Source organism: Callithrix jacchus, chromosome 1, assembly GCF_049354715.1.
Source record: "Callithrix jacchus isolate 240 chromosome 1, calJac240_pri, whole genome shotgun sequence".
In the NCBI taxonomy this organism is placed as follows: domain Eukaryota; kingdom Metazoa; phylum Chordata; class Mammalia; order Primates; family Cebidae; genus Callithrix; species Callithrix jacchus.
Genome location: NC_133502.1, coordinates 45,402,703 through 45,416,586, shown reverse-complemented (window position 1 = coordinate 45,416,586; position 13,884 = coordinate 45,402,703). Strand labels below are relative to the sequence as shown.

Sequence of the window (13,884 nt, the reverse complement as noted above, 5' to 3'; positions counted from 1 at the left end):
GTACTTCATGAACAAAACACCAAAAGCATTGGCAACAAAAGCCAAAATAGACAAATGAGACCTAATCAGACTCCACAGCTTCTTCAAGGCAAAAGAAACAGTCACTAGAGTGAATCCGCAACCAACAGAATGGGAAAAAGTTTTGCAGTCTACCCATCTGACAAAGGGCTTTTATCCAGAATTTACAAAGAACTTAAACAGATTTACAGGAAAAAGCAAACAAGCCCATTCAAAAATGGACAAGGGATATGAACAGACACTTTCCAAAAGAAGACAGACATGAGGCCAACAAACATATTAAAAAATGCTCATCATCACTGGTCATCAGAGAGATGCAAATCAAAACCACACTGAGATACCATCTCACACCAGTTAGAATGGCAATCATTAAAAAATCTGGAGACAGCAGATGCTGGAGAGGATGTGGAGAAATAGGATCATTTTTACACTGTTTGTGGGAGTGTAAATTAGTTCAACCATTGTGGAAGACAGTGTGGCAATTCCTCAAGGCCTTAGAAATAGAAATTCCATTTGACCCAGCCATCCGATTACTGGGTATATATCCAAAGGACTATAAATCGTTCTACTATAAGGATAAATGCACATGAATGTTCATTGCAGCACTGTTTACAATAGCAAAGACCTGGAACCAACCCAAATGCCCATCAATGATAGACTGGACTGGGAAAATGTGGCACATATACACAATGGAATATTATGCAGCAATAAAAAATGATGAGCTCGTGTCCTTTGTAGGGACATGGATGAATCTGGAGAACATCACTCTCAGCAAACTGACACATGAACACAAAATGAAATACCACATATTCTCACTCATAGGCGGATGAGGAAAAATGAGAACACATGGACATGGGGAAGGGGAACTACGCACTGGGGTCTATTGGGGGGAATAGGGGAGGGACAGCGTGGGGGGAGATGGGGAGTGATAGCCTGGGGAGAAATGCCAAATGTGGGGGAAGGGGAGGAAGGCAACAAAACACACTGCCATGTGTGTACCTATGCAAATGTCTTGCACATTCTGTACATGTACCCCAAACCTAAAATGCAATAAAAAGAAGATGAATAAAAATAAATAAATAATTAAATAAAGTCACATAGCTATTTCTTTTGCAGTCTCTCTATTAAACCCCATTGCACAAAGCCAAAACACTGTCCAATAACAACAACAAAAAGCTGCATAACATTCACAAAATAGAAATCATTTTTTATTGCCTATTTCGGTACAATAATTTTTCCCAAATTAGTTTTATATGATAGTACTCAATGTTGTACACACACACACACATACACACACACGTATTTTACATATATATGTACACAAAGGTAATGAGGTTTCTTGCTAAAATGATGGAAGGGTAAAGATTTGATGGTGATTACACATTATATAATTTGTTTATTTTTATTACTTTTACTTCTATTTATTGAATATACAGGTTGTTTAAACATTCTTTGAAAGTTGCTTAAATCAATACTTTTAAATAATTGGCAATATAATACATAAAACCGGTCTTTGAAGGCTGAGTTTCTTAAATTGAGAATAGAATTTTCCACTTAGTAAAAGCCTTAATTTTAAAACTAATAATGTGCTAATGTGCTTGCATAATTCATGCCACTTGAATTAAACCAGTAATAAAAATGAAACAATAATTTACTTTTAATTACAATAAAGATTCTGAAGAGAGTTTAAGTGGTAAAGTCCAGGCTGATATGCACTTTTTAACATTAAAGCAGGACATTAAACATTTCAGCCCCTATATGTGTATGTTTATTTCATTCAAATATTTGGCAGTAAGCAGAAGCTATCTTAACATTTATTAGCCTGTACCAAGATTTTAATTAACTTCAGTGGCACACAACTTTTTTTTTTATAGGGAAGTTAACATTTCAATATGATTAAAGCTCTGCCATTTGGCAATTTAATTTTCTACCCCTCTTTTGAATACCAATGCTAGATAGACAGCTTCCTTTATTTAAATCTTGTCTTTATCAGTTCTCTACAGGACCTGACACTTTGCTAGTAACCCTGCAATTCCATCTCCCATATTTGTTAGAATTCTATTTTCTTACACATCAATGAACACAGTATATTTTCAAGTATATCAGGATAGTAGGGACTATGTAAGAGATAAACTAGGAAGAAATTTCTATCAGTCTAAAAGCAACTTTAAAATATAGTGAAACTCAAGTGCATCCTTTTCAAATATATTAGTTTTCTTTTCAAAATATGATCATCCATTTTTGGCTGTGATTGAAATCCTAATGTGTGTGCAAGTGCATTCAAAATCAATATTTGTTGTTCTCAAAATTTGTTTTGCTCTATTCTTTTTTTTTTTTCCAGAAAGGGAAAGGGGGAGAGAGAACAGGAGTCTTGCTCTATTGCCCATGCTGGAATGCAATCTAAAAATAGGTATTAAAAACCTGTTTTATGCCGATAATTGTGCTTAACAGTGGAGACAGGAAGGAATAAGGAAAGAAAATAACAAACAAACAGCCAACCAATATTTCATTTAAGTCTGTGAAATGCTATGCAAATGCTGAAGGTTGATTTACTTCCAATTATATAGTCACTTTCAAAATAGGTGTAATGTGATACTGAGAAAAATGTATGTTCTGTGGACCTGGGGTGAAGAATTCTATAAATATTCACTGAGTTTACTTGTTCCTGGTCTGAGTTCAAATCATAGATGTCCCTGTTAATTTTCTATCTCATCGATCAGTCGAATATGAACAATGTAGTGTCGAAGTCTCCCACTATTATTGTACGGGAGTCCAAGTCTCTTTATAAGTCATTAAGCACTTGTCTTATGTATCTGGGTGCTCCTATATTGGGTGCATATATATTGATGATCACTGACTGCTGTTGTTGCATTGATTCTTTTACCATTATGTAATGTCCTTCTTTGTTTCTTTCAGTCTTTGTTACTATTAAAGTCTATTTTGTCAGAGACGAAAGTTACAACTCTTGTGGTTTTTTGTTTGTTTGTTTGTTTGCTCTCCATTTGATTGGTGAGTCTTCCTCCAACCTTTTGTTTTGAGTCTTTGTGTGTTTTTGCTTATGAGATGGATCTGGATACAGTGTACCAATGGGTTTTCATTTTTTATTCAATTTGGCTGTGTCTTTGATTGGGGCATTTAATCCATTTAAATTTACAATTAATATTGATATTTGTGAGTTTAATATTGTCATTTAATGTTAGCTGGCTATTTTGCCCATTAGTTAATATAGATTCTTTATTATGAAGATACTCTTAACCTTTTGGTAAGGTTTTGGGGTGATTGATACTGGTTGTTCCTTTCTATTTATAATGCTTCTTTCAGAAGCTCTTGTAAGGCAGGCCTGGTGGTGATGAAATCTCTGAGTACTTGCTTGTTTGCAAAAAAATTTATTATTCCTTTATTTATGAAGCTTAATTTGGCTGGATACAAGATTCTGGGTTGAAAATTATTTTCTTTGAGGATATTGAATATTGACCCCCACTCTCTTCTAGTTTGTAGGGTTTCAGCTGAGAGATCTGCTGTGAGTCTGATAGGCTTCCCTTTATGGGTAACCTGACCTTTCTCTCTAGATACCCTTAAAAATTTTTCCTTTATTTCAACCCTGGTGAATCTAATGATTGCGTGTCTTGGGGTTGCTCTACTTGAGGAATATCTTTGTGGTGTTATCTGTATTACCTGGAGTTGAGCATTGTCCTGCCTTAATAGGTTAGGAAAGTTTTCCTGAAGAATATTTTCCAGCTTGGATTCATTCTCTTCATGACATTCAGGTACACCTATCAAATGTAAATTAAGTCTTTTCACATTTTCCCATATTTCTTACAGACTGCTCATTCCTTTTTACTCTTTTTTCTCTAATCTTGTCTTCTCGTTTCATTTCATTAAGTTGGTCTTTTACCTCTGATATCCTTTCTTCTGCTTGATCAATTTGTTAAAACCTGTGCATACTTCGCAGAGTTCTCATTTTGTATTCTTCAGTTTCATTAATTCACTTATATTTCTATCTAGATTGTCTATTATTGTTAGGACTTCGTCAAACCTTTTTTCAAAGTTCTTAGTTTCTTTACATTGGGCTAGAACATATTCTTTTAACTCACAGAAGTTTCTTATTATCCACCTTTTGAAACCTAATTCTGTTATTGGAATGCACTCGTTCTCCATCAGGCCTTGTTCCCTTGTTGATGAGGAACTGTGATCCCCTGTAGAGTAAGAGACATTCTGATTTTGGGTATTCTTAGCCTTTTTATGCTGGTTTCTTTCCATCGTTGTAAATTTATCCACCTGTCATCTTTGTAATTACCGACTTTCAAATTAGGTCTCTGAGTGGACCTTCAGCTTGTTGATTCCCAGCACTGGAATCTGAGCAACCCACTGCACTGGCTAAAACAGTGGCATTAAGATTCCTGGTGCTTTTCTGCCCAGGAATCTCCAGTCTGGCTTCCTTCCTGAGTCCCTTTTTCAATCAGCTGAATAGGCGACTCTGCCTTCCCAGAGCTCCAAATGTCAACCAAAAGGGGACCCAGTCCCATTTACTCTGCACCAAGAACCACCGCACCGGGGCACCAGCAAAACCACTGCACTAGCCACAAGAGTTGCACTGGTGACCCATGGGGCTCCTGCGCTGGGAATCTCCTGGTCCATGAGCAACAAAAATTTGTCTGAAAGTGTGGCATCCTCTCATTCTCTGCTCTTTCACTGGGAACTACAATCCTGAGCTGCTAGTAATCAGCCATCTTGTATCTCTCTCCCTTGCTGCATTCTTAAATTAGGAAATACGAGGTCATATATATCAAAAGTATGTTTATACCAAAATAAGATAACAAAAAGTTGTATTTAGTGCTAAATTTGAAGGCCTTTAAAGGTAAGGGTATGCATAATTCAGTATATTGTTTTTTCAAACCCCATCATAAGACACAGTACATAGTAGACAAATATTAAAACTTGAGAGTTGTTCAATGCATTCACAGGACAAGGACCATTAGACACTAATGTGCTTATATTCTCAGGTACCATTGCTACCTAAAGGGAACTAGCATTAGACTGGGAGAAACTATTAACCAAACCTGCACTAAACCACTATATGGCAATGTGAGAGGCAGTTTAATCTACTCAAACTATTTTGAGAGCAAAAGAGCTATGAGTCACTTCAGTGAACTCCTATCATAACTGATACTCTATACAAGTACACAAATCTGGTAGATACAATACCAGTCAATTTATGTTCTGATATTCCTATTCCAGTAACAGAGCAACAACTTACTACTGACCATTTTAAGGTAACTTTTACCTCATTAACTGGGCAGCACTAAGAAATTTAGAGGCCTTGAATATATATCTATGTCCTCATATTAATTTAAAACAGACCAACAAATTTGTGCTCTACCTCAAGAAGATCTTATAAATGCTTATTTGAAATAAGAAATATGTAATTCTCAAAAAGTTTGGTGTTTTTGCTATGCACATGTTCAGCATAGAAATATGTTCCTCTGTAAAATGTGTAACATTAAGGATGAAATATCTGAAGTTCTAGACATTGCTACTTCTCTAGGTGAGTTGAACATAGCAATAAGATAGTGTGTGGCCTAATTATCTTTTCTTCTCTGACTTCATGCTTTTGAGGACGTTTCATAGAATAACTCCTGAACAACTTTAAGTTTACTATGCCAAATCAAAGTCTTATTGAAGAGTAAATGAAAAATTTCTCAGTTTTCATTTCTATTCAACCTAATAGAAAAATGAAACTACAGAATAGAGGCAACATTAGGCATAGAAAAATGCTCACAAAGCTGTTTTTAAGTCAATTTGACACTTTAAAACTGAGAATGCCAACAAGTGGATAGTGATTCATAGATTTTATGACTTTTAAAAACAAAAGTAAAGAGGTTTTGCATTATGCCCTGCTCCAAATAATGCTGTGTGTTGTCAAATTTGTTTAAAGGTTTATGACATTTTAAGCTTTGTCCTAGCAGTTTTTTATATAGATGGTTCCTGACTTATTATGGCTCAACTTTCAGTTTTTGGACATTATGATGGTATGAAAGTGACATCCATTCACTATATTCCATAATTTACAATGAGGGTAGCACATCTGGTTAATTCCAGCATAAGCCAAGGAGCATGCATACATATAATTTACATTGCATCTTTTCTTAATACGCAGTGTGACCCTCTTCACACCATAGTTGCTCAAATATTGTTAGAAGAATTATGTTTTGATTTTGAAAAACATACATAATTTTGTAATTACTGATACACAATCTGAATTCCAACTTAGTATTTTATTTAAAATTTAAGATACCAATTATAAAACAGTACTACTTTGTAACACAGACTGTTGTCAAATTGGACCTTTGCTCTTTATAAATGGCTCAGATTAACAAGCAGATTTTCTACTAGAAAACTGTGATGTAAACCCAATTGACAGTTATTAAAAAAATTCTGAAATTGCTTACACTCCTAATTAAGAATTTAGAAAACTGACATGAACTTAATATTAAATATATAATTATTTCTCTAGTATCAGTGTAAATTTTCTTTCCATTTCTGAACCTCTATAATATGAGTAAAACTGACCTTATGGTGTTTCTTATTTTAAGTAAAGAAACTAACTTCATACCTTAAAAGTAGTTATCACTGTGTTCACAGTCTCATCATTATCCTAAATAGTTCCAAAAATTATTATTATTTCATTCTTTTGACATGAAGACCTTACTGGACTTTTACCCTTTTGTACATGTTGCTAAGTACTAACCTCTCACGAGTAGATTTTTTCTTTAAAAAAAAATTTCTTTTGAACTGTTATCACCATTGCTGTCTCTCACTAATACCATGGCCATTCTTACCAGTTACCTAATAATAATAATAATAATAATAATAATAATAATAATAAAGTCTATATGTTTGCTTTAGTTCTTACTAAATTTCTCTGAAGAACTTGATCTCATTGCTTCTCATCTAATTTTTTGGACTACGGGTAACAAGTGTTGGATGAGTTAAGTATGGAGAGTGTTTCCCGTATCTTACTATATACAATTATTTACTATATAAAATTCTATAAAAGATTATTTTTTCAATCAAAGATTATTAAGCTACAATCATTGAAGCTTCTCTCAAACATTCATTGGAAGCCTGCTTTATCTATGTGCTTTGTCTTAATTTCTAAGTTAATAAGATAAATTACCTACATCTGGTTCTTTCAAATCTTACACATGTTTCAGAGTTTATCAAATCATTTTAAAGCCCTCTGACCTATCTCTATTAACCACCTTTCTTCTACAGCTATTAGTTAAACTATCAATCACTGACATAGCTGGTCCTCCCTAGTTTCACTGAAGCTTCTCAAACCCTAAAATTAAAATATATATATTCTCAAATGGCTGGACTTTTACATATATTCCTCTCATTCAATTTTTTTTTCTGCTTTCTAAGATAAATTTATTTTTAGCTTTCTTTAAGGAAATGTCTTATAAATCAGTTAGCGGGCGAGTTAGGTAGATAGTGTAGTTACCTCCTATGCTTCCCTTTCTGTACAATTGATCACTTTATTTGTTATAAATCGTTACACTGTATATAACAAAATCAGGATACTTGTCTTATGTCAACCTGCAATCTCTCCAATAATAGCCCCTAAGTATTTTCCTCATCTAATACATTTCTGTAAACTCACAATTGAAAATTGATTAACCACCTGGAAAATACAGGTATTGGAGCACAGGCCAAAATGGCAGTGGCAGCTGAGAGGCATTTTTGTATCCTGTCTGCCCTCTACAAAGCAGAGCCAAATCTGGGTCATTATATTCAGCAGGGAGCTTTGAAACACCTTCCAACTTTGTACGGCAGGATGCTGAGTGTCTTTTGACCTAGTTTTGCAAACAGGAAATGCAAGGCTGCCAGACCATGGAGCCTGAAAGTGTTAGGTTGTTAGATCTATGACTTTTAGTGGCAGGAAGGATTCCTAAAATGTTGGCTTCATGATTTTTCCCTTTCCAGTAATGTAATTACGCTTGCTACCTCTTGGCTCAGAGGTAAATATTCCTTCATATGACTGTTTCAGATTGTATGCAAATTAAAAATTGACCAAGATGGTCTTAATATTTCCCTCAGGTTGACTAAACATTGGACAAAATTATTCCTGACTCTATGCTGACCCCCCCTTTTTTTCGGGGGGGAACTCATTACAACAACAGCAATATGGAATTGTAAAATTTTTTCTCCATCCTATGAGATGCCTTTTTAAAAACCTCTTGCTAGTTTTACAACCCAGTATTTTTTTTTTTTCTCAAAGGCCTGTTCACCATATCTTTGAAATATAAACATCAAGGGAAATAGCTCCTCTGTGGCCCAGTTTCTGGAAGAGAGTTGAAGCCTAACTTGGGTGAACAAATTGCTTAAGTTGTAAAACTATGCTAAAGATGAGAAAGTTTACTTTTTCCTTTAGTAAAAACTACTAACAAGCACAGATGGGCCTGTCCTCTCCCTCTGATGTTGGCACTTAAAAATCCTCCCTTTCTTTCAGTAAATTTCAGACTGAGTTTGACTCTCTCTCCTATTGTAATATCATTGAATAAAGTCTTCTTTACCTGTTTAGCTTTGTCTAGTATGATTTTTGTTTATCTGAACATTACGTTAAAACTGTAAAGACCAAAAATGTCTAAGTATTTTCCTTACATTCCTGCTTTGAGATTAAGCAGCTAGAGAATGTGTACTTTTTTTTTTTCCAGGGAGCTTCATTTACTGAGTGTTATATTAGTGTTCGCAATTTCTTCATGATAAATGAAATCCTCAAAGAGGTCAGAGTCCCCCTAGTTCCCAGGTATTTTGGCTCTAATGGTTGATCTTCACAATGTCATCTCTTGTTTTTCTGTCAGCAGAAATGCTGCAAAAATAAAACTCCTTAAACTGGGTTCCTGCTGCTTTGACAACTAGGCCAGAACCTGCCTTTCTTCCTCTCACACCAGTATTAAGAATTTAGGCAAAATGCACCACATTCCATTTCTAAGAAATAATACGTAAAACAAACCATCAATATATACTGTCTGCCTTGGTTTCTTGCACAAGATTTTACATCTCCCCTCTTCTTGCTAAATATAAATAGTTATTAATAAATGTTAAGGGAGTGTAAACCCTGATAACGCTCTGCATGTTTTATGCCTTCTAACTCTCTTAACATTTGGCATTATATCACATTTATTTCCACATCTACATCTTCTCTTCATTTGGTCTGTGAGCTTCTAGAGGGCAAATACATAGATTTATTAGTTTATTCTCTACATACACAACTAATACTTGTATATTGAGTAATATTCAACAAATGTTCACTAAAATGGCAAAATTATTTGAATGCAATAACACAATAAAAAGATCAATAGAAAATATCAACATAGATCAGAAAGAAAATGCAAAAATGTCATTTGCCCAACTCTAAGTATCTTTAGTAACCATTTCAACTACATTTTTCAAGTCCACATCAAACATTTTGTGAAAGTTTTTATATTAAAGTAACACATTATAGGGACAAATGTTATTTGAACCCACCATTTCCAAAAAAAAGACAATTAGAATCTCTTTTCTTTCCTAAGCAAATATGAACATGAACAAATTATTATTTAATAATTTGTATCTACCCTGTTTCTCTCCCAGGTTCAACTATTTATTTATGTAAACCAGTTTAAATCATTTGTGGAAAAAACAAAGTGTATATGTGTACATATATACATTTGTAATTTCAGCGACAATAAAAGTCTGATTTTTGATCTACTAAATAGTTTTCAACTGAAAAGATACAGGATTTTTTTTTGAGCTTTAAATCCTATTCTTAAAGGAAATGAGCTACAATTCATAAGACATCAATATGATGTTATAATTATTTTGCCATACCTGTATATGCAAACTGGACAAGGTCCCAGAGGGCATTGGGGTCTATGCCTTCCATTTTGATCTCTTCTTGCTTGGCTTCACAAACATCACTTGTAAACATGGCCGCAAAATAGTCGGAGACTGAACTCAGAACAAGCCTGAAAGAGTCACAGGTTTTAATTTAGGCCGTGACTATAAGGCAGAAAATAACTGTGTCAAGCAGAATGCAAGGAAGAGCACAAAATCAATCTATTGATCAATCAATTAATGCATATATTTATTGACTTATGAGTTGTACTCTACAAAAAAAAAAATCATCCCTAACTTTTCATCATAGAGCATTCTCATACACTTTCTTCTTTCACTTTAAAGATATTTTACCTTTTAGAACTTCAGTCCTTTTAAATAATACATTTTATTTTTCTGTATATAACAATCCACCTTTCACATGCTAACTTGCCCCATTGAATTATAGTATCACCTCTATAATGAATTTGAATTCATAATGTATATTGAGGTGTTGCTGAGATTTTTTCTTTTTTTTTTTTTTTGAGACAGAGTTTCGCTCTTGTTACCCAGGCTGGAGTGCAATGGCGTGCTCTCGGCTCACCGCCACCTCCGCCTCCTGGGTTCAGGCAATTCTCCTGCCTCAGCCTCCCAAGTAGCTGGAATTACAGGCACGCGCCATCATGCCCAGCTATTTTTTTGTATTTTTAGTAGAGACGGGGTTTCACCATGTTGACCAGGATGGTCTCGATCTGTTGACCTTGTGATCCACCCGCCTCGGCCTCCCAAAGTGCTGGGATTACAGGCTTGAGCCACCACGCCTGGCCGAGATTTTTATTATGTTTTGTTTATTTGCCTGTTCTTAGGCCAGTAAAACAGTATTTTAAATTCTAAAGATAACTTTATAACCAATAAGGCAAATACCTTCTTTTAATATTTTAAATTTAACTATTAGTAAAATTTTATTCTTTAATAAGTAGAGTTTTAGGCTTCAAGTTAAAATCACCTTTTAAGTTTTAATCATAATTCCTAAAGCATTTTGATTTAAAAATGCATTAATTTTTTATTTGGGGAGATTTAGAATATTTTTATATAAATTCATTCCATTTGAAAGTATAAAATATCTATCCCTGTATTCAGAATACTTTGCTTACTTTTCTATCTTAAAGTTTTCCCTAAAATTGCTATATGTAATCTTGGTTGATTCTTATATTGCTACACTTTTTTGGCATTGTGTATACTATTTTTTATTCTATTTTTGTTGTATTTTTTTTGTCTGTTAGAATTTATTAACCGAGAAATTAAAAAGATTCATCCTTTATCTGGCACAGCTGGTGAATTATTTTTACTAATTCTTTTGATTCTGCTACATTTTTTACATTTAGGTAAATGACCATATTATCTGCAGTGAAGTTCTTTTGACTTCTTCCTATTCATTCTGTTTAACTGCCCTTCTTTCCCTTTCCTCACAACCTCATCTACCACCTCCAGTGCTGTGTTAAACAGTTCCTCTGTCACACAGGCATTTTCTGCTTTTTTCTATATTTAAAGAAATGCATCTAAAATTTCTCTCTTCAATATGACACCTGCTGAATATAGTTGATATAAAATATTTATTACGTTGGAAAAACCTCTATTTTCTAGTTTTGCAAAAACTTTTTATAGTATTTGAGTATTAAAATTTATAATGTTGTGAATGATGTTTATAGAATAAAATTATTATTTTCAAGTGTAATTATAAGATAAATACATCTCTATTTTATTTTGTTTTCCTGATTTGATTTTGAATTAAAATTATAGTAGCCTCATAATATAAGCTGAAAGTTACAACTCTTCAATTTTGTGTAATAATCTTTAGAAAAAGCAACTACTTTTTTCTTTAAGATATTCCAGAAATTACCTGAAAAACCATCTGCATTTGGCTGTTTTTGAAGAAGGCTTTTCTAATATCGCTTCCATCATTTATTAAGTCACAAGACTTATTCAAGTGCTCTATTTATTTATATATCCAATTCTGCATGAAAAACTTAAAGTGTTTTTCACTTTATTGAGATGCTAACATTTATTTATTTATAATTTCAACTTTTTTTTGAGACAGGATCTCATTCTGTTGTCTAGGATATCATAGCTCATTGCAGCCTTTAACCCCAGGGCTTAAAGCAATCCACCTGCCTCAGCCTCCTAAGTAGCTGGTACAACATGTAGAAGCTACCACACAACATGGGTTCTAAAATATCTAATGTATGTAGTTCATGAAATTACATTTGGGTTTAATTGTATCAACTCATACTTGTTTTTAATTTGTTCTATTTGTTCTTTGAATTAATCTTTGTATTGTAATTATTTCATATCATTTATTGTTTTTCACGTGTGTATGCACACACGTGTGTGTGTGTAAAGTGGTTGCTCTGGGACAGGAACCAGAATTTTGTTTTCCATAAAGGGCCAGATAGTAAATATTTTACATATTGAGAATTATATACATAGTCTCGGTTGCATATTTTGCTTTAGAATAAAAACTCAATCAGTTGAAAATTGAAAAATAAATTTTAGCTTATGGTCAACACAAAAACAAGCTGCACAGCAGATTTGGCCCCTGCACGGATGTCTGCTGAATTTTTCTGGAGATTACACTAACCAGTAACAGTCTACCATCATGGATACTGTAAGAAATTCACAACATAAAACACCTCCTCTTCTCAGTCAAGAATCTAAAAGAAGAACATACATGTGACAGAAAAAATGTATTTAAATGTACTGCCTTTTTCACCATTTTTGGTGTTCTTCATTTCTTATGTGGACTTTATTCTGGTATCAATATTGGAAGAAATGTCTTTAGTTATTTCCTGTACTCTAAGTCTGTTGGCAAAAAATATTACATAGCTTTCATTTATCTGAAGATAATTTTATTTAGCTGCATGTATAGCATCTTTTAAAAGTTATTTACAACTCAGGAAAGTTTGGCAGGTTTCTGCAATGGCGGCTGCCCCAGCCCCCACCAAGCTGGATTGTTCTTCATTGTTCTCCAGGACACTCTGGCATCATGTGGACAAAGAGTTAAACTTGTTGCTATAAATAACAAAATAGCTCCCTATTTTGTTGAAGTGAGAGAATTTCCTGATGAAAATTAGCCCATGAGGCAAAGGTTAATAGATGCACATATTTCTAACCAATACAGAGACTGCTGATTTGACTAGACATTGGCTACTATATACCTTACATCTAACTAAGCCAACCCTCCTCAGCACTGAGTCATGAACAGTCCATGAGAAGAAAGAGGTGGCAGACCAGGAGATTCCCAGGTGGAGGAGACCCATGGGTCACCAGCGCAGCTGTGTTGGCCGGTGCGGCTGTTTTGGCTGGCGCAGCTGTTTCAGCTGGCACTGCAGCACAGCGGCTCTCCATACAAAATACACTGGTCTGGTTGCCCTGTTAAACTGGAGATCTGGGAAGGCACATTAGCCCACTCATCTGCTTAAATGGGACTAAAACATAAAACATAAAGCCAGGCCAGGAGATTCCCAAGCAGCCACATTGTTTCAGCTGGCACAGTGGATTGCCACATGGGAAACCACACAGATCCTGGCACCCGTTCAGCAGGCGACTGGAACACCTGGAAGAGAGTCAACCGTTCAACTTAAAATAAAGGGGCTCTGAGGCAGGGAGCCAAGTGATTAGGCTCAGCAGGTCCCACGCCCACAAAAACAAACAGCAATTGGAAATGCTCGGGGTTGAGAGTTTCACAGCAAGCACAGCTAAAACTGGGATGGCCCAGCTCTGTGGGGGAGGGGCGTCTGCCATTACTGAGGCACTCCACCCCTACAGAGGTAGTCTGCCATTGCTGACACAGCCTGCCATTGCCGAGGCAACCCACCATAACAAAGAGAGTCCACCATTACAGAGGTGGGCCAACATTGCCGAGGCAGTTCTAACCACACCCATATAAACAGGACTGCAGGAAATACACATGGCAGCAGGTCAGAACCCACAGCAGCTAAGCAAAGCCTC

General features: G+C 35.0%; 1 protein-coding gene across 1 annotated transcript in view; it reads right to left on the bottom strand.

Moving 5' to 3' along the window:
• KLHL1 (kelch like family member 1) overlaps positions 1–13,884 on the bottom strand; it is a 436,959-nt gene that overhangs the window by 264,550 nt on the left and 158,525 nt on the right. Inside the window, exon 3 of the mRNA XM_002742615.4 lies at positions 9,892–10,028. Within this exon, the coding sequence (XP_002742661.1) occupies positions 9,892–10,028 (137 nt within the window). The remainder of the gene's footprint in view (positions 1–9,891; positions 10,029–13,884) is intronic.